We start from the raw sequence: 22,871 nt of genomic DNA, 5'->3' as shown, positions 1-22,871 counted from the left end.
ATAAAAACGAGGTTAGATTCTAACCTTATAGGTGTCGGTGCCTGGTTTTGACTGTTTGTGTCTATAACTTGTATATTATATATAAACCGTCACGCTTGGATCACCTTTTAAAAAAAAAAATTATAACTTCCAGAAACAAAAAGACGTAAGTGTTAAGCTTTAATTTAATATTAAATCAATTAGACAAATTAAAAAACTAGTTAAAAAAAGGGGGGAAGGCCAAAGATTAATTGCAATTTAAATTTCTAAATTATTAATATATATTTATTCTTAAAATGCAACAAATAATGCCTAATCTCTGGAACATGCCTCTCCTTCATTTTTGTCATTAATATCTGATCTTGCCATATCTATCTGCATTTCCAATGTGGGACAAGTCACAATACAGCCATAGCTACATGAATTATTAATATCCAATCATTCCTCATAAATTCAAATATAATTTTATTTTTCTTCAACAAAGAAAAATATCTCTCTCCCAATGATTAAAACAATATCATACAAACTAATTAAAACAGCAACTAGGACTTTTAAGCTTGGCATTCTACACATACTACAATATCTAGTAGGCATGAGAAAAGAAAAAATTACAGTTAAATTTCAAAAAATATTGAATTAATAACAACTAAGTCTTCTAGAATTTTTTTTTTTAAATGAGTTGCAACCATCATTCAAGCAATTACATTTAAATTAAAACTTGAAGATTTTATTTGTAACTAAAACTCATGTGAATATTGATATTTTCAACTCATTTTTTTAGAATTATTATAGGTAACTTAACTGTCATTAATTCAATCTTTTAGAACTAAAAGTCATTCTTTCCGTGAGAAAAATGTCTGATTCTTCAGATCTTGATGAACTATTTTTTTATGATCTCCAGAAAGATTTCATTCCATGTGTCTATAGGACCAGACAAGCACCAATGAACACAATTATTTTGAACATGTTCTTTAACCCCATTAACAAATGGAAATGGATACATGTAAGCTCCTGGATGCCCATCTGGCCTCATCAATGCTAGCTTCATCACATCCAATACCTCTAATCCAAATCTCTCATCGTTATAAGCCTTGTTAGCAGCTTCCACTTCTTCAACCTCAATCTTCCTCATCTCAGAATCCATCCCTTCAAGCTCCTTCTCTTCCTTTCTGAATGGCTCAGTCTTAGGACATGCCCCAGCTTTATCCCACTCACCTTCAAAGTGAGCTGGAGAAAATGTTGTCACTGTCACTTGGATCCTATCTCTTCTTTCAATTATGCTCCTCAGGCTTGTCCTTAAAGCCTTTCTCAACACATCATAGAATCCAATCTCTGTGTGATTCAGACCAGGACAGTAATGGCAGCCCAACACTGAGTCACCTTCATAGTAAACTGCAGGATGCAGAAACCAGTGACCTATTGAAAGCACTATCAAGTCTATTTGATTCAGATCTCTTGCCCATCTCTCATCAACAAGATCTAAGTACAGTTCATTATGATTTGGTCCTGAGTTTGATTTCTCAACCCCTTTTACCAGAAATGGAGACCAGTAAACAGACACGGTGGCATTGTGAGAAGCAAAATGCCATCTGCGAAATTTGTTGTCTTCACCATTTCTGTAGACCAGATTTGGGGTTGAAACAGTGGCCAACATACAGAGAAGTGACTCTAATTGGTTCCTAGCCATGGAATCACCCACAAAAGCTAAGTGCTTGTGGTTGAGAAGCTGAAGGAAAGATTGAGGTTCGAACCTTGGGAGATTGCAGTGTGTGGGTTTCCATCTCCAATAGAGATAACCTGTGTCTGGTCTGCCATGGCTGACGCAGTTCTGACCTTCCTTGATGGTTCCACAGGTCGTGCCATTGTACAAAGGGCCTCTTGCGTCACGGACCCATTTGCCATTGAAGTAGTCACATGGGGTCTCATCAGCTCTTTGTTCTTCTTCTGCAAATTCAGAAACAAACAAAACAACATGTAAAAGTCTGATCTGGAAAAACCTGCAAAATCCCACAACCCCAAAAGTTGATAATGAATCTGTCAAGTACCTGCAGAAGAAGATAGTGAAGAAGGAGAGAAGGAAGATTGGGAAGTGATGGTGATGGTGGATTGAGGAAGACGAAGAGGGTAAAAGTAGAAACGAAGGAGGGTAATGGGAAGAAGAGCTTAAAGAGCGAAGAGGAAGAGTTTCTTTGGGAAGGGGAAAGGAAAGGAGGATTGGTCTTTGAATGGGTTTGTGTTTGTCGATCCCATTCTCATATGCTTGCTTGCTTCTCTCTTCCTTTCTGCTTTCTTCTATTCTATGCTTTTTTCTTGTTTTTGGTGTATCTTTTCCGGTGTTCTCAGGCGACAAAGACTGGAAAAATGTGTGTGATTTTTTCAGAGCAAGGCGCACAGAGAGAATGAGAGAGAAGACGCAATCCTCGTCTACCTAATTTGTTGACCAATTCCCGAATTTTTTAATTGGAATTTTGTTTACATTACAAGTGATGACTGATACCATGTGTCGGGAAACTTCATTATTTTGGCTCCGCAATATTGCAAATTAACTAAAACTCAATCCTCATCATCTTAATTAGATTTTATCTCAAAATTTTTTATTTCTAAAAAATATAAGTAATTTTTTTTTACCCAAGTTTGTCCACTAAAAACAAACAACTTTTTTTAACAAGAATTTAAATTTTAGTTTCACATTTTTTTCAAGAATTTAATTACTACTATATATTTAAGAATCAAACTTAGTTCATTGAAAAAATAAAAAGAATACTTAAAAATATTTTATTTAATATAAGGTTATGAAAAACCATGCAAGAACAACAATCAAGTTATGTTAGAACATGTAAAACGTCTGAACCTTAAGGGTGATGCTACAAAAATCATAGTGTCTAAATTGTCATTTAACACATGACAAGCAAGCTAATCTACATATTTATTCACATCTTTAAAAATATGATCAAAAATTATAATCCAATCTTTCATGATAAAATCCTTGATTTGATTGATAATATTTAAGAGGAGATGATTTTAGATGAAGTTGCACACTGAATAAGTATTAATTAGAGTTTCAATAAAGTTAGAATAAATATTGACTTTAATAAATTTATTATTCTAACAAATGTTAAGGTCTTTTTAGATTAAGCAGCAATGTCAGGATAATAACGTACGTATTTAGAAAACTTTAATCTAATTTTCTTAATTATCACAAATAAAACCTCCTTAAGCGGCAAAGACGTTGATGCAATAAAGCTATCAATGTTCAATCTAATCAATCTAATTCAATTAGATTTTAGTGGGTACCATTTGCTTGAGCTTTATCATAATTCAAAAAATTGCAATTGAATTTAGATTGTATATTAAGGTCATTGACATGTCTTGTATGCAGGAAAAGGCGATGATATCTTTGACCAGAGGATTTTCCTCAAATAGATATTATGCGTGGAAGATCTTCTTAGAAATATTTTTGTTATTCTTAGGCATTTTGAATAATTTAGATCCCCAAGCATTTTAAATATTTTAAATTCTTGATATTAAATTAAAAAAAAAGATGGGACAACTAGGACAGAAAAACATAAAGGTTAATAGTCGTTTTACTCATATAATGTCCAACTGATCATAATTTTATCAACTTATCAATAAAAGTAATAAAGTTTTTTTTTGCCAGCAATAAAATTAAAAAAGTTATATATACATTAGCATATTTAATTTTATTAATAACGATAAAGAATAATGTTGAAATAGATAAAATTAAGAAAATAAAAAAAATATAGGAATCAATACCAAAACATGTTTAAAATAGGGGAACCAATATTTATATTTCCTACTAACTAAACACTAACTATATCGACAAAATAATTACATTTCATGGAGGAATTTTACTGAAGGTGCTTAACTGAGTCAGTACAAGAGGCAACAATTGAGCTGGAAAGCAAGTGACTCTATCAGAATCATATTAAAAAAATATATATTGAAACATGTTTTGTTTGTCGGATTGTGTATGGACTCTCCTATAAACCCCATTTTGTTTACTTGATACAATGAACCCTTACAAATAATATATTCATTCAACCACATATTTGATTAATTTTCGTGTAATTTTATGTTCTGGGCTTCCGTTTTCCAATATATATATATATCGAATTACCCTCGGATGTTAAATAAAGGTTACTTTTGAGCAATTTGTTGTTTGTTGTATTTTTCACATGAGAACATATCCAACCATTTGGTCTCTTGCATTGTTGCTTTATTGAATGTTTTTTTTTTTCACAAAAATATTTCTAGCCAAGACATCTTATTAAATTTTAGGGGTAATTGTAGAAAGGTAGCCCAACTATTTAATGTATTAATTATAAATAACTAATTTAAGTAATATTTTTGGCCAATACCGACGGTGGGAATTTTGAAGCGAAGTCACCCACTGGCCACTTATATATATATATATATATATATATATTTCAAAAGGTCAATTTATTACCTAAAAGTAAAAGCAAGGCACAACTGAAAACTCATCACCAAAAAAACTGATCAATATGATTAAATTTTATTATAATTGATTGTAATGTGGTACAATTGATTTATAAAATTAATTAATAAAATTGTTGTAAATAATTAAAAATCAGGCACTATGGTTTCATGAAAATATAATTACATGCAAAAATCAATAATGAACTTAAAATTATGATTTTCTTAAAAAATTCAAACACTCCTATTACTAGATAAAGTTAATTATAAAACCAAAATCATAGTTTTCTTAAAACTAACCAAATATCTCAATACATATCAAAATTAATTATAAATTTAAATTCATGGTTGTCATATAAGTTACTATTACTTGTTTGTTAAACCCAGATTTTTCAATTATAATTTTTTTAAAAAAATCCAAAAACCATATAAACTTTTTAAAATTATGGTAATTTTGATATGCACAGTGATGTTTATGTTTTTAAAGAAAATCATGTTTTTAGACTCATGATTTATTTTAGCATGTAATGAGCGTTATAAAATATTTAAGAAAATAATAATTTTAGGTTGATAATTTATTTTGATATATTAGTTATTCCAGAAAATAGTTAAAAATGATTCCATGATAGAGTTATTTAGGAAAAAAATCAAGACACTACAAGTAAATAAGCCCTTGATCTTTCAAAGAATTTCTCATTTAAATTTTATTCGAAGGACTTTGGCACTTTAAATCAAATAATTTTGCCATTCGATCATTCTAAGCAATTTCTCCTACTCCTTTCTTTTCTAAAAAAAAAAAAAGGGCTCAAAAGAATCAGATGCCGAGCTACTCGGGCAAAAGGACCAACGGACTAATTAAACCTTCTTGGGCGTACCGATTTTCCTTTGTTTGTTTGTTTGTTATTTTGGCCAGCGACTTGCTCATGCTTTTTCAAAAGTACAATTTATTTCACTATAGAGAAAAACATTAGTCCATCAAAAATAGAATACTAAAGAGAATTATAAGGCCCCACATGCTGTACCATTTTCTTATCTGCGTGCAAGACTCAACCTCGTTGACCCAAAAGACTATGCGCTTGCTTTTTTTTTTTTTTTGGTTATTTACAATAGACAATCATGTTCAAGCATTGTTGGATATTACTTGTGACTATGAGCTATGATATTTATTAAAAAATATTTATTAAATTATTAACTAACAAAGCCTTCGTATCAATAATGAGCTATGATATTATAACTTTATAAGTGATGGGTCAAATGTTTATCAACTGGACTATCCATTTATTAGTAATTATGCTTGTCGCACCCGGAAAAATGCGACGCGGACGACGCGCGAACGGAGGTCCCGGCCTTCGCAGCGGTAACTGGATCGAACAAGGAGTTGCCACCAAGATTTTGAGGTAAATCTCGGGAAACCAATTAAAAGGAGGATAAGGGTGGTCTGCAAAATCAGAAAATAGGTTCGAGAGTCAGTTGAGTGTGGGGAAGGTATTAGGCACCCCACAACACCCATTCATCAGAACAGTTACCTAAAGTTTGTTGTGCTCTTTTAATATGGTTTTATAACTATTTTAATTATCCCTTTTATATTCATGTGTTTGATATAAAAATGATAAGAATTAGGTGAGAAATGTTTATTTATTTATAAGGGAGGACGGACTTGACTCAGAATTTGACTCTGAGGCCTACGTATCCTGTGATGGGGATCAAAATCCACGTAGTTCGGGCTTAAAAATTTATTAGTGAAAATATATTTTTTGAAGAGAAATTAATTAGAAATAATTCACCATTTTACAAATAAAACAATTTCTGAAATTTTGATATGTGTGTTTTAAATTGCAAAAGGTAATTTAATTTTAATTATTTTCTCCATTTTTGAATATTTAATAAAGAAAGGAAAGGGTTTAAAATTAATTTTTTATATATTTTATGATTAGAAATTTAATTGCAGTACCTGTAGAACCTTATTGATTCATACGGTAATGCAATTGCTCTAAGTATCTGCGAAGATTCTGAAATCTCACATGATAGAAGAGTTTGGCAATTTAATTTATTTATTTATTCTTATGTATATTTTAAGTGTTAAAAATATATTTTAAGTGTGTATATACATGTTTTAAAGGTTCTTAATCATCATACCTGCAAAGCTTTATTGACTTATACGGTAATATGATTATCCTAAACATCTGCGGAGATTTCAAAATCTCACATGATAAAGGAATTAAATTTATTTAAATACATCTTTTTAGTTTAATTAATTTAATATATAATTTATATATATTTTAAAAACTTAATCGTAATATCTGCATAGTCTTATTGACTCATACGATAATACGATGATCTTAGAAGCCTACAAAGATTCAAAAATCTCACATGACCACAAGATATGATTGGTAACTATAACTATAATTAAATTCATTAATTTAATTAATTAAAAATTATAAAAAAATGTTTTTTATTTTATTTACAAAAATTTGTGTATGTATTTACCATACAAATTGTGAATCACGATATCTACGAGGATTTATTATCCTACACGATAAGGTAATTAATTTAATTATTCATGAAGATTCTTAAAATCTTACTTGAGACTTAAATATTTATTATAAAAAGAACATTAATTTTAATAATAGGTCTTTGGAACCCATATTAATATATACAAGATTGATCCTCATACCTGCGAAATCTTATTAATTTACACGATAAAGGATCATTCTAAATGCCCATGGAGATTCTTAAAATCTCACACGACAAATAGGTAATTAAGATATTTGCATTTGCAGGCAGTGCATAATATTATGGTTGGCTAAACGATTCATGCGATGAAAGCAATTGAAAGAATAAAGAAATAAATTATTTTGACAGTTCACTATTCTTTTAACCTGGGGATATATTTTAAAAAATCCATATTTGGCATAAACTTTAGCAAGATCATAACCATGATAGATACGGTTTCAAACCATAATCACCTAACAATTATCAACGATATTCTCACAGGCTTCTTCTTCTTTTTTTATTTTGTCAAACACCTCTCAAGTATGTTCTAAATTTTAAAACAAATATTTGATTCATGAATTTCTAATGCCTAAACATATATATATGGATCAGTCCACACTCTTAGTATCTATCAATATATACATGTTCATCAATGAATCAAATCCAAATTAAGGGAGATGACACGATTTAAATATCACCTGAGTAACTTGTGATTCTAGGTTTGCATTCTTCTTCTTCTCAAGACAACACTTTCATCACCTCAACTTCAGGTATTGAACGTGTTTTTGATTCTTTGTTGCTTGTAAAACATCCAGCACTCGTGTGACATCAATTCAGACTCTCACTCGGTATCATATGGTATGCCATCGTTGACCATCTCCTCGTGAAAACGTAGCAGCCAGATGATTAGGAACATTATGGTGAGGATCCCAAACCATTTGAATCTCTCCCTCTCTATCTCCAGATCTTGCTGTGAGAGAGTAATAAAACGTAAGATCTCTCTCTTCCTCTACTCTAGTGCTCTTTCACCCTCGGTCTCTCTCTTTCTCCAACTTCTTCTCCTTCCCTCTCTATGTCGTTTTTTTTGTGCTCTCTTCTCTACTTTCTTCTGGTCCTTGTTTCTTCTTCTTTTTTCATTCGGTTCTCTCCTCCTCCTTTGCTAGTGTTTTTCTTTCTGTCTCCTCCTCCCTATCATCCTTGGCTCTCTCTTTTTCTAGTTTTGGATCAGTACAGTCCTCTTCTTTTTTCTGTCTCGAACCTATCCGTGTTTCATGCTCTGTTTTTTTCTTGATTTTTTAGTCTTTCGTTCTATCCTCTCTTTTTTTCTCTTCTCTTCCACTTTTCCTCTCTTCCCTTCCAGCTTTTCTCTTTTCTCGTCTTAGCTCTCTGTTTCACGTCCTTCCTCGGCTTTCCTCTCGTCCTCGGGCTCTATTTTTTCTTCTCTCTTTTCCGTCTGGTTCTCGTGCCTTTTTCGCTGAAACTCCCCCCTCTTTGTTCAGGCTTCTTCTGTGCTTTATTGTTCTCTCCTTCCTCGATTTTCTGCTCTCATTCTCGTGCTCTCTTTTTTCTGATTTTTTGATCTCTCGTTCTGTCCTCCCTGTGCTCTGTTTTTTCTTTGCTTCTTCGTACGTGCATGCGTCTCTCTTTCTTCTTTCTGTGTCTCTGTGTTTTCGGCTGGTGTATGCTCTTCTCCTTCTTCTGTTCTGTTAGTTTTTTTGTCTGGTCTTTTCTTCTGTGCTCTTTGGCCAAAAAGTCTGCTCTCTTTGTGTTGTCCGTAGCTCTGATTTTATGTATTATCTTTGTGTGCATGCTTGTTCTTCTTCTACGTACGGCAGTCTATGTGTGTGCACATCATAGTTGCTGCTCCTTCTTTTGCTGTGCTTTTCTGCTTGCGTGTGGGTGTTGTTTCTACGTTTTGTGTCTCTGTTTTTGCTGTTTTCTCCTTTTCCTACTGCATGGCCGAGAGAGAGAGAGAAAGAGTGTGTGTGTGTGTGTGTGTGTGTGTGTGTGTGTGTATTTCATGTGTTATGTATCTGTTCCTTATTCTTTTTCTTTTTTTTTTCATTCTTTAATGCCCTTTTTTTTTATTAATTAGATTGAGGGGGAGAAAGAAAAGTCTAATTTTAAAACATATATTTTTAAATGAAAAACAAAAGATTTAAGGAGAGAAATTTAAAAATAGTTGAGTCTCAAAAATTGATTCCCAATATCTTTGAATGGTTGGGATAATTTGAGAGAGATTTTAAAAAATTTAAGCAAGATTTTTTGAAAATATAATCCTAAAAAAGGATTAAATTTTATTTTTGTATTTTTTATATTTTTAATTATTTATTATGAAATTTAAAAAAAGTCCGGACAAAATACGGTGTTCACAGTTGCCCCTCTTTACTTGTTTCTTATGTAAGTATATGAAAAAGTGTGCTTTTGAATTCTTACATAAGTAACAAGTAAAGATAGAACATGTATTTTGGTCGGCTATGCAATATCTATGAAAAGACCTAATTACCCCTGACACGACAAAATATGATTAAATGCAAGACTATTACTTAACAGATACAATGACATGATTTTTTTTATTTTTTTATTAATGTGATGCAAATGAAAATGATTAATTGACAAAGATCTAAACACAATGCGAGACTATTGGATAATAAACATAGTAAAATGATGATTTTTTTTTATTTTTTAGCAATGTGACACAAATCAAAATGACCAAATGATGCAAGACTATTGGATAACAAACACTATAGCATAATAATTTTTTTTTGGTTTTAGCAATGTGATGTGAATGAAAATAATCAAATGACAACGATCCAAACAAAATATATGTTGACTAGATGCCCCCTCTTCATTTGATTTCTAAGTGAGAATTTCATGAGATGATATTCTTATCTTAGAAATGAATTAAGAGAGAAACATGTATTTTGTTTGGAGGGGCAAGACTCTTAGGTATCTACAACCAAACAAAACAAAACAAACTAAAAGAAAGGGTTTAAAATGAAATGTGATTTAGGAACAAAACAAAATAAAACCTCAAAGGCGATGAATTGCCTATGTTCCAAAGGACCTGGTGGATGCTTGCCTTTACAAGGCTTGGAGGGTGCCTACCGTGACAGGGCTTTAAAGAATTGTACCAGCCGATACTGGGCTTTGGGGTGCCTGCCTTGACAGGGCTTTTAAAGAATCGTGCCAGCTGGTACTGGGCTTTGAGGTGCCTGCCGTGACAGGGCTTTTAAAGAATCGTGCCACCCGGTACTGGGCTTTTAGGTGCTTGCCGTGACAAGGCTTTTAAAAAATCGTGCCAGTCGATACTGGGCTTTGGGGTGCCTGCCGTAACAGGGCTTTAAGCTGCCTGCCGTGACAGGGCTTTTAAAGAATCGTGCTAGCTGGTACTGGGATTTGAGGTGCCTGCCGTGACAGGGCTTTGGGGTGCCAGCCGTTACAGGGCTTTAAAGAATCGTGCCAGCCGGTACTGGGCCTTGAGGTGCCTGGCGTGACAGGGCTTTGGGGTGCCTGCCGTTACAGGGCTTTAAAGAATCGTGCCAGCCGGTACTGGGCTTTAAGGTGCCTGCCGTGACAGGACTTTGGGGTGCCTGCCGTTACAGGGCTTTAAAGAATCGTGCCAGCCGGTACTGGGCTTTGAGGTGCCTGCCGTTACAGGGCTTTTTGGTACCTGCCGTTACAGGGCTTTAAAGAATCGTGCTAGCCGGTACAGGACTTTGAGGTGCCTGCCGTGACAGGGCTTTGGGGTGCCTGCCGTTACAGGGCTTTAAAGAATCGTGCCAGCCGGTATTGGGCTTTGAGGTGCCTGTGGTGACAGGACTTTAGGGTGCCTGTCGTTACAGGGCTTTAAAGAATTGTGCCAGCCCGTACTGGGCTTTGAGGTGCCTGGCGTGACAGGGCTTTGGGGTGCCTGTCGTTACAGGGCTTTAAAGAATCGTGCCAGCCGATACTGGGCTTTGAGGTGCCTGCGGTGACAGGACTTTAGGGTGCCTGCCATTACAGGGCTTTAAAGAATCGTGCCAGCCGGTACTCGGCTTTGAGGTGCCTACCGTGATAGGGCTTTGGGGTGGCTGCCGTTACAAGGCTCTAAAGAATCGTGCCAGCCGATACTGGGCTTTGAGGTGGTTGCGGTGACAGGACTTTAGGGTGCCTGCCGTTACAAGGCTTTAAAGTATCGTTCCAGCCAGTACTGGGCTTTGAGGTGCCTGCGGTGACAGGACTTTAGGGTGCCTGCCATTACAGGGCTTTAAAGAATTGTGCCAGCCGGTACTAGGCTTTGAGGTGCCTGGCGTGACAGGGCTTTGGGGTGCCTGCCGTTACACGGCTTTAAAGAATCGTGCCAGCCGGTACTGGGCTTTGAGGTGCCTGGCGTGATAGGGCTTTGGGGTGCCTACCGTTACAGGGCTTTAAAGAATCGTGCCAGCCGGTACTGGGCTTTGAGGTGCCTGTCGTGACAGGGCTTTGAGGTGCCTGGGATGACAGGGCTTTGGGGTGCCTGCCGTTACAGGGCTTTAAAGAATCGTGCCAGCCGGTACTGGGCTTTGAGGTGCCTGTCATGACAGGGCTTTGAGGTGCCTGCCGTGACAGGGCTTTGGGGTGCCTGCCGTTACAGGGCTTTAAAGAATCTTGCCAGCCGGTACTGGGCTTTGAGGTGCCTGCCGTGACACGGCTTTGGGGTGCCTGCCGTTACAGGGCTTTAAAGAATCGTGCCAGCCGATACTGGGCTTTGAGGTGCCTGGCGTGACAGGGCTTTGGGGTGCCTGCCGTTACAGGGCTTTAAAGAATCGTGCCAGCCGGTACTGGGCTTTGAGGTGCCTGGCGTGATAGGGCTTTAGGGTGCCTACCGTTACAGGGCTTTAAAGAATCGTGCCAGCCGGTACTGGGCTTTGAGGTGCCTGTCGTGACAGGGTTTTGAGGTGCCTGGCATGACAGGGCTTTGGGGTGCCTGCCGTTACAGGGCTTTAAAGAATCGTGCCAGCCGGTACTAGGCTTTGAGGTACCTGGCGTGACAGGGCTTTGGGGTGCCTGCCGTTACAGGGCTTTAAAGAATCGTGCCAGCCGGTACTGGGCTTTGAGGTGCCTGGCGTGATAGGGCTTTGGGGTGCCTACCGTTACAGGGCTTTAAAGAATCGTGCCAGCCGGTACTGGGCTTTGAGGTGCCTGTCGTGACAGGGCTTTGAGGTGCCTGGCATGACAGGGCTTTGGGGTGCCTGCCGTTATAGGGCTTTAAAGAATCGTGCCAGCCGGTACTAGGCTTTGAGGTACCTGGCGTGACAGGGCTTTGGGGTGCCTGCCGTTACAGGGCTTTAAAGAATCGTGCCAGCCGGTACTGGGCTTTGAGGTGCCTGTCATGACAGGGCTTTGAGGTGCCTGCCGTGACAGGGCTTTTGGGTGCCTGCCGTTACAGGGCTTTAAAGAATCTTGCCAGCCGGTACTGGGCTTTGAGGTGCCTGCCGTGACACGGCTTTGGGGTGCCTGCCGTTACAGGGCTTTAAAGAATCGTGCCAGCCGATACTGGGCTTTGAGGTGCCTGGCGTGACAGGGCTTTGGGGTGCCTGCCGTTACAGGGCTTTAAAGAATCGTGCCAGCCGGTACTGGGCTTTGAGGTGCCTGGCGTGATAGGGCTTTGGGGTGCCTACCGTTACAGGGCTTTAAAGAATCGTGCCAGCCGGTACTGGGCTTTGAGGTGCCTGTCGTGACAGGGTTTTGAGGTGCCTGGCATGACAGGGCTTTGGGGTGCCTGCCGTTACAGGGCTTTAAAGAATCGTGCCAGCCGGTACTAGGCTTTGAGGTACCTGGCGTGACAGGGCTTTGGGGTGCCTGCCGTTATAGGGCTTTAAAGAATCGTGCCAGCCGGTACTGGGCTTTGAGGTGCCTGGCGTGATAGGGCTTTGGGGTGCCTACCGTTACAGGGCTTTAAAGAATCGTGCCAGCCGGTACTGGGCTTTGAGGTGCCTGTCGTGACAGGGCTTTGAGGTGCCTGGCATGACAGGGCTTTGGGGTGCCTGCCGTTACAGGGCTTTAAAGAATCGTGCCAGCCGGTACTAGGCTTTGAGGTACCTGGCGTGACAGGGCTTTGGGGGTGCCTGCCGTTACAAGGCTTTAAAGAATCGTGCCAGCCAGTACTGGGCTTTGAGGTGCCTGTCATGACAGGGCTTTGAGGTGCCTGCCGTGACAGGGCTTTGGTGTGCCTGCCGTTACAGGGCTTTAAAGAATCTTGCCAGCCAGTACTGGGCTTTAAGGTGCCTGCCGTGACAAGGCTTTGGGGTGCCTGCCGTTACAGGGCTTTAAAGAATCGTGCCAGCCGATACTGGGTTTTGAGGTGCCTGCCGTGACAGGGCTTTGGGGTGCCTGCCGTTACAGGACTTTAAAGAATCGTGCCAGCTGGTACTGGGCTTTAAGAGTGTGAGAATAGGTTTCATCTCATGAGGAAAATACGAGAAACTCAAAGGTGAGTTTTGTTAATTCTTCTCTTATTTCCTTGGGTTTTGCAAGTTTTTGGTTTGCCCCAATCTAAATAGGGCATATTTTCTGTGGCAATGCATGCAACGAGGTGATATGTAATGCATGATTTTTTTATTTGCCCCAATCTAAGTGAAGGCAAATTTCTATGTCAAGCATGTAATGGATGGATAATGCGTAATGCATGATTTTTTTTATTTGCCCTAATCTAAATAGAGACAAATTTTCATGTTAAGTATGTAATGAATGGATAATGCATAATGCATGATTTTTTTTATTTGTCCCAATCTAAATGGAGGCAAATTTTCATGTTAAGCATGTAATGAATGGATAATGCATGATTTTTTTTTATTTGTCCCAATCTAAATGGAGGCAAATTTTCATGTTAAGCATGTAATGAATGGATAATGCATGATTTTTTTTTTATTTGCTCCAATCTAAATGGAGGCAAATTTTTATGTTAAGCATGTAATGGATGGATGATGCCTGATTTTTTTCTTTTGTTTTTTTTTTGCTCAAAAGTTCAATTCTTTTTCTGCCCCCAATTTAAATTGTGACAATGTTGATACAATGTATGCCATGAGTGATATGGAAGAGTGAATGATTTGCTTTTGATTTGCCCTAATCTAAATTGTGGCAATTTTTATGTGAAATATATAATGCATGATTGACTATCTTTTTTAAAAAAGTTCAACTCCTCATTTACTCCAATCTAAATTGGGGCTCATTTTGATGTGAAGGATGAAATTTTCCAATTCATGTGAAGATATGGAATGCTTAATGCATTTGAAATTGTAAAATGTATTTCTTTTTGTTTACAGGATTTTGATGCAAGAGGGAAACAATACTTGAAATTAGCAAAATGCTAGGGTTCTCTTAGTCATTTACAATAGGAAAGTTGTTGGTTTCCACAATGAAATTGCAAGTCAATGACTTAATAACTTTCGCCACAAGAATTGGACACTAAGGGGTCACACTTTCAGATATTTAAAACTGTTTATTCCTCCCATATTGAGAATTTTCAAGGCAATTTGTTTGCCCCTATGAAAGGCTTGTTGGACATGGATGCTCCATCTTGTCTATCTTTATCATCACTGCTTGTATAGTTAATAAGTGAAATTGGCACTGATTTTTATTTAACAATGTCAATGTAAACAATCATCGTAAATAAAAGGCTGTGTTTGAAAATGAAACGGAGTGGCTAATCAATGGAATGTTGGGAATATTTATAGGCATCTACATTTGGGTGCAAGAAATGTATGAAGGATAGGCATCACGTGGATAAGCCAAACTATGAAGTAGAAAGTGATGGAATGGTAAAATTGAGAACCCAAATTTTATATGATGTGTCTTTGGATAGTATAGAGATAAAAACGAATAAATATGGTAATTGAAAAGAGGGTCCCTCTTTGTTTTGTATGTCCCTTTGAAAATGACACAATTTTTGAGTAAAAGATCTTATGTTGAGATATAAGCTTGCCCCAATTTCAACAATCTGTATCTTGGAATGATCTTTAATAAGAAAGCTACCCCGATTATATTCAACAAGTCAAATCTCAATGAAGACTTATGGGGTTTGTAATGTGGCTTGGGTAAATTGGCTTATAAAATAAAAGGATATTTGGCTCAAAAGTTTTATGCCCCTTATGTAAATTCTTCGTTCAACCTTTTTCTTCTTCTATTCTAACATAAAATTATGCTAAAATTCACCTAACAAGAGAGGATATTCAGGGATTATGATGTAGCAGAATAAGATAAAATTGTGGGTTGAAAATGGAAAGGAGTGATAGTCTAAACATAAGTGCAAAATCACAATGGAATTTTTTTTAGACATGTGATCTTGCAAAACTTGACATTTCAATGGAGTTATCATTGGGAAAGGAAGAAAAATTCTCTTCTATTTCTTCTTCTTCTTGTTTTTTTTTCTTCCCTTCATATCCTATTGAATAAGTGAATGCTAGTGGAGGGATAATCTTCTTTTGATTTTTTATCAATTGGAGTATTTTTTTCTTTTTTTCTTTTTTTTATATTTATTCTTAGCTCTTAAGCTTTGCTTTCATGAGCTTGGAAATGGAAAGAAATTATCTAAATGGATAAATCTAGAGGGTTAAAAAAAGGCTTTAATGGGGTGAAAGAAAGTCTTGATCCTCTCTTGAAATTTGAAAATTCAGTATAAACATATGTTCGAGTACCCTACCCAGGTGATATTTGTAAACAGGTGAATGAAAGAAACACTACTCCTGGCTCAATATGGGTGACTAGGGAAAACTCCTTCAAGATTTAGGAAAGAAGAAAAAATGCCTCATATCTTTGACTTAACTTGTTAATGGAGCAAGACTATTGGATAACAACACAGTAAAATGATGATTTTGTTTTGAATTTTTGATTTTTTTTTTGTTTTAGTAATGTGATCAGAATGACTAAATGATGCAAGACTGTTGGATAACAAACACTATAGCATAATAATTTTTTTTTGTTTTAACAATGTGATGTGAATGAAAATAATCAAATGACAACGATCCAAACAAAATATATGTTGACTAGATGCCCCCTCTTCATTTGATTTCTAAGTGAGAATTTCATGAGATGATATTCTTATCTTAGAAATGAATGAAGAGAAAAAACATGTATTTTGTTTGGAGGGGCAAGACTCTTAGGTATCTACAACCAAACAAAACAAAACAAAATAAAAGAAAGGGTTTAAAATGCAATGTGGTTTATGAACTAAACAAAATAAAACCTTAATGGAGATGAATTGCCTATGTTCCAAAGGACCTGGTGGATGCCTGCTTTTACAAGGCTTGGAGGATGCTTGCCGTGACAGGGCTTTAAAGAATTGTGCCAGCCGGTACTGGGCTTTGTGGTGCCTGCCGTGATAGGGTTTTTAAAGAATTGTGCCAGCCGATACTGGGCTTTAAGGTGCCTGCCGTGACAAGGCTTTTAAAGAATCGTGCCAGTCGGTACTGGGCTTTGGGGTGCCTGCCGTTACAGGGCTTTTAAAGAATCATGCCAGTCGGTACTGGGCTTTGGGGTGCCTGTCATTATAGGGCTTTAAGGGTGCCTGCCATTACAGGGCTTTAAAGAATCATGCAGCCAGTACTGGGCTTTGGGGTGCCTGCCGTTACAGGGCTTTAAAGAATTATGCCAGCCGGTACTAGGCTTTTTGGGGTTGCCTGCCGTGATAGGGCTTTGGGGTGCTTGCCGTTACAGGGCTTTTAAAGAATCATGCCAGTCGGTACTGGGCTTTGGAGTGCCTGGCGTAACAGGGCTTTAGGAGTGCCTGCCGTTACAGGGCTTTTAAAGAATCATGCCAGCCGGTACTGGGCTTTGGGGTGCCTGCCGTAACAGGGCTTTAGGGTGCCTGCCGTTACAGGGCTTTCAAAGAATCATGCCAGCGGGTACTGGGCTTTGGAGTGCCTACCGTAATAGGGCTTTAGGGTGCTTGCCGTTACAGGGCTTTAGGGTGCCTGCCGTTATAGGGCTTTGAGGTGCCTGCTGTTACAGGGATTTAAAGAATCGTGCCAACCGGTACTGGGCTTTTTGGGGTGCCTGCCGTTACAGGGCTTTAAAGAATCGTGCCAACCGGTACTGGGCTTTGGGGTGCCTGCTGTTACAGGGCTTTAAAGAATCATGCCAACCGGTACTAGGCTTTGGGGTGCCCACCGTTACAGGGCTTTTAAAGAATCATGCCAGCCGGTATTGGCTTTGGAGTGCCTGTTGTGACAGGGCTTTGGGGTGCCTGCCGTTACAGGGCTTTTAAAGAATCATGCCAGCCGGTATTGGGCTTTAGGGTGCTTGCCGTAACAGGGCTTTAGGGGTGCCTGCCGTTACAGGGCTTTTAAAGAATCGTGCCAGCCAGTACTAGGCTTTTGGGTGCCTGCCGTAACAGGGCTTTAGGGGTGCCTGCCGTTACAGGGCTTTTAAAGAATCATGCCAGCTGGTACAGGGCTTTGGGGTGCCTGCCGTAACAGGGCTTTAGGGGTGCCTGCCATTACAGGGCTTTTAAGGAATCGTACCAGCCGGTACTGGGCTTTGGAGTGCCTTCCGTGACAGGGCTTTGGGGTGCCTGCCGTTACAGGGCTTTTAAAGAATCATGCCAGTCGGTACTGGGCTTTGGGGTGCCTGCCGTAACAGGGCTTTAGGGGTGCCTGCCGTTACAGGGCTTTTAAAGAATCATGCCACCCAGTACTGGGCTTTGAGGTGCCTGGCGTGACAGGGCTTTGGGGTACCTGCCGTTACAAGGCTTTAAAGAATCGTGCCAGCTGGTACTGGGCTTTGAGGTGCCTGTCGTGACAGGGCTTTGAGGTGCCTGGTGTGACAGGGCTTTAAGAATCATGCCAGCCAGTACTGGGTTTTGAGGGTACCTGGCGTGACAGGGCTTTGGGGTGCCTGCCGTTACAGGGCTTTAAAGAATCGTGCCAGCCAGTACTGGGCTTTGAGGTGCCTGTCGTGACAGGGCTTTGAGGTGCCTGCCGTGACAGGGCTTTAAGGTGCCTGCCGTGACAGGGCTTTAAAGAATCTTGCCAACCGGTACTGGGCTTTAGGGTGCCTGCCGTTACAGGGCTTTGGGTTGCCTGCCGTGACAGGGCTTTGGGGGGTGAGAATAGGTTTTATTTCACGTAGAAGATATGAGAAACTCACAGGTGAGGTTCGTTATTTCGTCTCTCACTTCCTAAAATTTTTTGTTGTTGTTATTGTTGTTGTTGTTGTTTGTTTGTTTTTTTTATTTTCTTTTTATATGTCGTTTTGCCCCAATCCAAATGCAGCATGTTTCTGCAATGTGGTAATGCGCCGTGTATGATTTTCGTAAGTGCTGAGAATATGTACAATATACCATGGATGGATGATTTGCAATGTAAAAGGTTTAAACCTATATTTGCCTCAATTTATGAGACTTCCTTTTGTGACAAATGCAAAGGGTAAGACGCGCTTATTTGCCCCAATGCAAATGTATGAATAATGCAAATGTATTGCAAAAATTTTATTGGAAAGCTTAATGTTGAAAACTATCTTAGTATTTATCCTTTTTTTTTTTGAAAATTTTGTGCACATTGAATAAATCATTTCGAACATAAGGTAATACCTCCAAGTCCGTTATTTAACCTTTATTCATTAATAGGTGTAGTATCATAGTATGCCGTTGCCCCTCTTTAGAAAATTCCAGTGACCAAATTCTCGTCACTTGATCTTGTCTTCAAGTTAATGAGATCAATTATTATGACCGAACACTGATAGTAGACATGCTCTCATTATCATTTTACACCTACGCAATGATCTTGATACCTCAAGGGTGAAAGGCGAGAATAAAGATACCAGCATTCTACGTCAAGTAAATACGTCAATAAATATTGTTCCTTGAATGCGAACCTGCTGTAATATAGGGGATATGAATTGAATATGATAACACGAAACGAGAAGAAAGATGGTCTCAAAGGAGCAAGGGCGGAAAAAAAAAATTCATTCACTGATGCTAAAATTCATAGAGAAATGGGAATATCTTGGTTTATGAGTACAAATGGCCAAAGCATAAATGGGATATATGGATTTACTTAATCACATCTCTTTCCTTTAGCTTTTCCAAACCCCAACAGGTGTTTCACTGAGCTGCTATTGATATGCATAATATAAGAGACGATGGAGTCAACTTTCCCAAACATAGATACTTAACTTTTGATGCCTTCCTTTCTTCTCCTAAGACATCCTTTTGTCTTGGCGAACTCTTCTTCTTCTTATCATGGCTTTGCCCTTTTTTTTTTAGCTCTAACTTTTGCTTAGGTTACCTTTACAGGTTTTTTAACCTAACGAGCTATTCTTTCCTTTTCATTTTCTATTAGCTCTAACTTTTGCCTAGGTTGCCTTTATAGGTTTTCAACCTAAAGAGCGCTTCATTCTTTTTCATTTTCTGTTTAAGCAAAGTAACACTTGACAGCATCTGCATTAATGGGCTTTGCTAACTCTTGACCGTCCTATGTCAGCTAGGATCAGTGCTCCTCCAGAAAAGGCATGTTTGACAACATAAGGTCCCTCATAGGTCGGAGCCCATTTGCCTCTATTATCTTCTTGGTTAGGCAATATTTTCTTGAGTACAAGATCCCCAGCACTGAATTCCCGTGGACGAAGTTTTTTATCAAAAGCTCTTGCCATTCTCTTTTGGTACAATTGTCCATGACACATTGCAATGAGCCTTTTCTCTTCAATCATGTTAAGTTGCTCAAATCGGGTTCGTACCCATTCATTTTCTTCTAAATCTACCTCTGTCAATACTCTTAAGATGGTATTTCCATCTCAATGGGTGTAACAGCTTCCATTCCATAAACAAGGGAGTATGGGGTTACCCCTATGGATGTGCGTGCAGTAGTATGATAACCATGTAAAGCATAGGGAAGCATCTCATGCATCTCATGCCAATCCTTATAAGTTACTGTCATTTTTCCAATGATCTTCTTAATATTTTTATTGGCTGCTTCAACTGCTCCATTCATTTGAGGTCTATACGGGGCTGAATTATGATGCTTGATTTGGAACTTCTCGCAAAAGTTCCTGACTTCCGTTCCATTGAGATTGGGACCATTATCAGTAATGATCCTTTCAGGAATCCCATATCGGCATAAAATATTTGTCTTCATGAATTTAAGGAACGTCTTTTGCGTGATGCTAGCAAATGAATTTGCTTCTATCCATTTTGTGAAATAGTCAATCGCGAGAAGGATGAAGCGATGTCCATTCGAAGCTTTTGGGTTAATTGGGCCAATAATGTCAATGCCCCACATTGAGAATGGCCAGGGTGATACCAAATTATGTAATGGGATTGGAAGAGCATTTATCCTATTAGCATAGATCTGACATTTGTGGCATTTCTTGACATGCTCAAAGCAATCTTTCTCTATTGTTAGCCAGAAGTAGCCACACCTTTGAATCTGTTTGGCCATAGTGTGACCATTCGCATGCGTGCCACATATGCCCTCATGTACCTCAACCATGATTTTCTTTGCTTCTTCTGAACTCACACAGCGAAGTAAAGTACCATCATAACCCCTCTTGTACAGAACATCTTGACTGATAAAAATGTCATAGCCAAACGACGAAGGGTTTTCTTTTCATTCTTAGTCATTCCAGCTGGGTATGATCTCTTAGTGATATAATCCTTAATATCCTGGAACCAAGGATATTCTTCTCGATCTTCTTCAACATTCAGACAGTACGCTGGAAAGCTTCTAGCTTTCACTTGGATGGGTTGGACATGGACTCCACAATCAAGTTGGATCATTGCTACTAAAGTGGCTAAAGCATCAGCAAAACGGTTTTTATCTCTAGTCAAGTGATAAAAGCTAGCAACCTTAAATTACTTAATCAAATCTGTTAGGAGTTCTTGATAGGGAATCAATTTTACATCCTTTGTTCTCCATTCTCCTGTTACTTGATGAATAATGAGAGCTGAATCACCAAATACCTTCAAACACCGTATACCAAGGGTAATAGCTGCTCGAAGACCATTAACACAAGCTTCATATTCTGCTATGTTGTTAGTACAATCAAATTCTAATTTGATGGCCACTGGAAATTGTTTTCCTTCTGGTGAAACGATCACCGCTCCTACCCCATTTCCATGCATGTTGGCGGCTCCATCAAAATACATTTCCCATTCTTGCTCTTCATTGTTTCCTTCATCACAACCTTCTTCTGTAGTGCATATGCCTTCATCAGGAAATTGAAAATCTAATGGCTGGTCATCCTCTAAAGGATTATCGGCCAAGTGATCTGCTATTGCACTACCTTTGACTGACTTTTGCATCACATGCTTTATATCATATTCTGATAGTACAACTTGCCATTTTAGTACTCTACCTGCAATGTGCGGGCTCTCAAAGATGTACTTAAGTGGGTCCACTCGTGAGATTAGCCAGGTAGTGTAGTAAAGCATGTATTGCCTTAGCCTTCTAGTTGCCCATACTAGTCCACAACAAGTTCGCTCAATCACCGGATAACGAGCTTCACACTCATTAAACTTCTTGCTCAAGAAATAAATTGCTCTTTCCTTCTTTCCAGAATCATCACGTTGACCTAGCATTGCTCCCATTGAGCGAGTGGGTAAAGTTGCTAGGTAAAGGATTAGTGGACGATCTGGTGATGGAGGGACCAAAATCGGGGGATTTAACAAATAATCTTTAATTTTATCAAAGGCCTTTTGACAATCATCATCCCATGTCTCCTTGCAATTTTCTTTAACAGCTTAAACATCAGTTCGCAAGTAGCTGTTAGATTGGCAATGAATCTAGCAATGTAATTCAATCGTCCCAAGAAACTTCTAACTTCTTTCTCTGTTTGGGGAGATGGCATTTCTTGAATTGCCCTCACTTTATCTGGATCTACTTCTATCCCTTTACGACTCACAATGAATCCCAATAACTTCCCAGAAAGAGCTCCAAAAATGCATGTTTAGGATTCAATCTTAGCCGATATTCGCGCAATCTCACAAATAACTTCTAAGGACTCCAACATGACTCTCATTTCTGCTGATTTAGCTACCATATCATCTACATATACTTCAATTTCTTTATGCATCATGTCATGGAATAGTGCTACCATAGCTCGTTGATAAGTTGCCCCAGCATTTTTCAAACCAAAGGCATTACCCGATAACAATAAGTTCCCCATTGGGTTGTAAAGGTTGTTTTCTCTTTATCCCTTTCATGCATAGGGATTTGATTGTACCCTGAATAACCATCCATAAAGGAATAGCGATAGCTTCGAGCAGTATTATCGACCAATACATCAATGTGGGGTAATGGAAAGTCATCTTTCGGACTCGCATTATTTAAATTACGATAATCAACACACATTCGAATCCGACCATCTTTTTTAGGAACAGGGACAATATTTGCCACCCATTGTGGGTAAGTTACTACCTCCAAAAAATCCTACTTCTAACTGCTTTATTACTTCTTCTTTTATTTACAAGGACACCCCCGTATTCATTCTTCTTAACTTCTGTTTCTTAGGCTCAACCTTAGGAAGTAATGGTATTTTATGAGAAGCAATGCTTGGATCTAGCTCGGGCATATCTTTATAAGACCATGCAAACACATCTATGTATTCTTTAAACAACTCAATCATTTGTTCCCTTTTAAGATTATCTACTATTTTGAGCATTCTTTGATCCTCCTCGGTTCCCATATTAACCACCTCAATCACTTCTTCATGTGGGCATATTCTCTTATCACTCAATTCAAGCATCTTGAAAAAGTTTGGATTACGTCTTCATCATCAGACTCACAATCAGGCATATCAGTGGCAACGAGTGAATCATCTTCAAAGGGCTTATTAACCTCTGGGTGAGAGATGGAATCAGAAGAAACAAAATCCCTAGACGATGAATATGAAATGAGATAAAGATAAGGAACATGAATGAAAGGGGAAAAATGTATTGAAGTGGATAGGGCGGATTAAAGAGATAAACATGAATGCAACTGAAATTCATT

The 22,871-nt window shown here is 38.4% G+C and overlaps 1 protein-coding gene and 1 pseudogene across 1 annotated transcript; both read right to left on the bottom strand.

Annotated features, from left to right (window-relative positions):
- Positions 1-726: 726 nt before the first annotated feature.
- Positions 727-2,479, bottom strand: LOC129322439 (xyloglucan O-acetyltransferase 1-like). Its single transcript, XM_054968763.1, has 2 exons — positions 2,456-2,479; positions 727-2,407 (listed from the first exon to the last, which is right to left on the bottom strand). Exons 1-2 carry the CDS (start codon positions 2,477-2,479, stop codon positions 860-862), a joined length of 1,572 nt encoding a protein of 523 aa, XP_054824738.1. The 3' UTR covers positions 727-859.
- A 16,819-nt stretch (positions 2,480-19,298) lies between these two features.
- On the bottom strand, positions 19,299-22,232 carry LOC129322438 (uncharacterized; annotated as a pseudogene).
- Positions 22,233-22,871: the final 639 nt, after the last annotated feature.

Source organism: Prosopis cineraria, unplaced genomic scaffold (genome assembly GCF_029017545.1).
Source record: "Prosopis cineraria cultivar Desert tree isolate PC_DT_omini unplaced genomic scaffold, ASM2901754v1 PC10, whole genome shotgun sequence".
NCBI lineage: Eukaryota > Viridiplantae > Streptophyta > Magnoliopsida > Fabales > Fabaceae > Prosopis > Prosopis cineraria.
The sequence above is the reverse complement of the archived record's forward strand: the minus strand, read 5'-3'. Positions and strand labels throughout refer to the sequence as shown.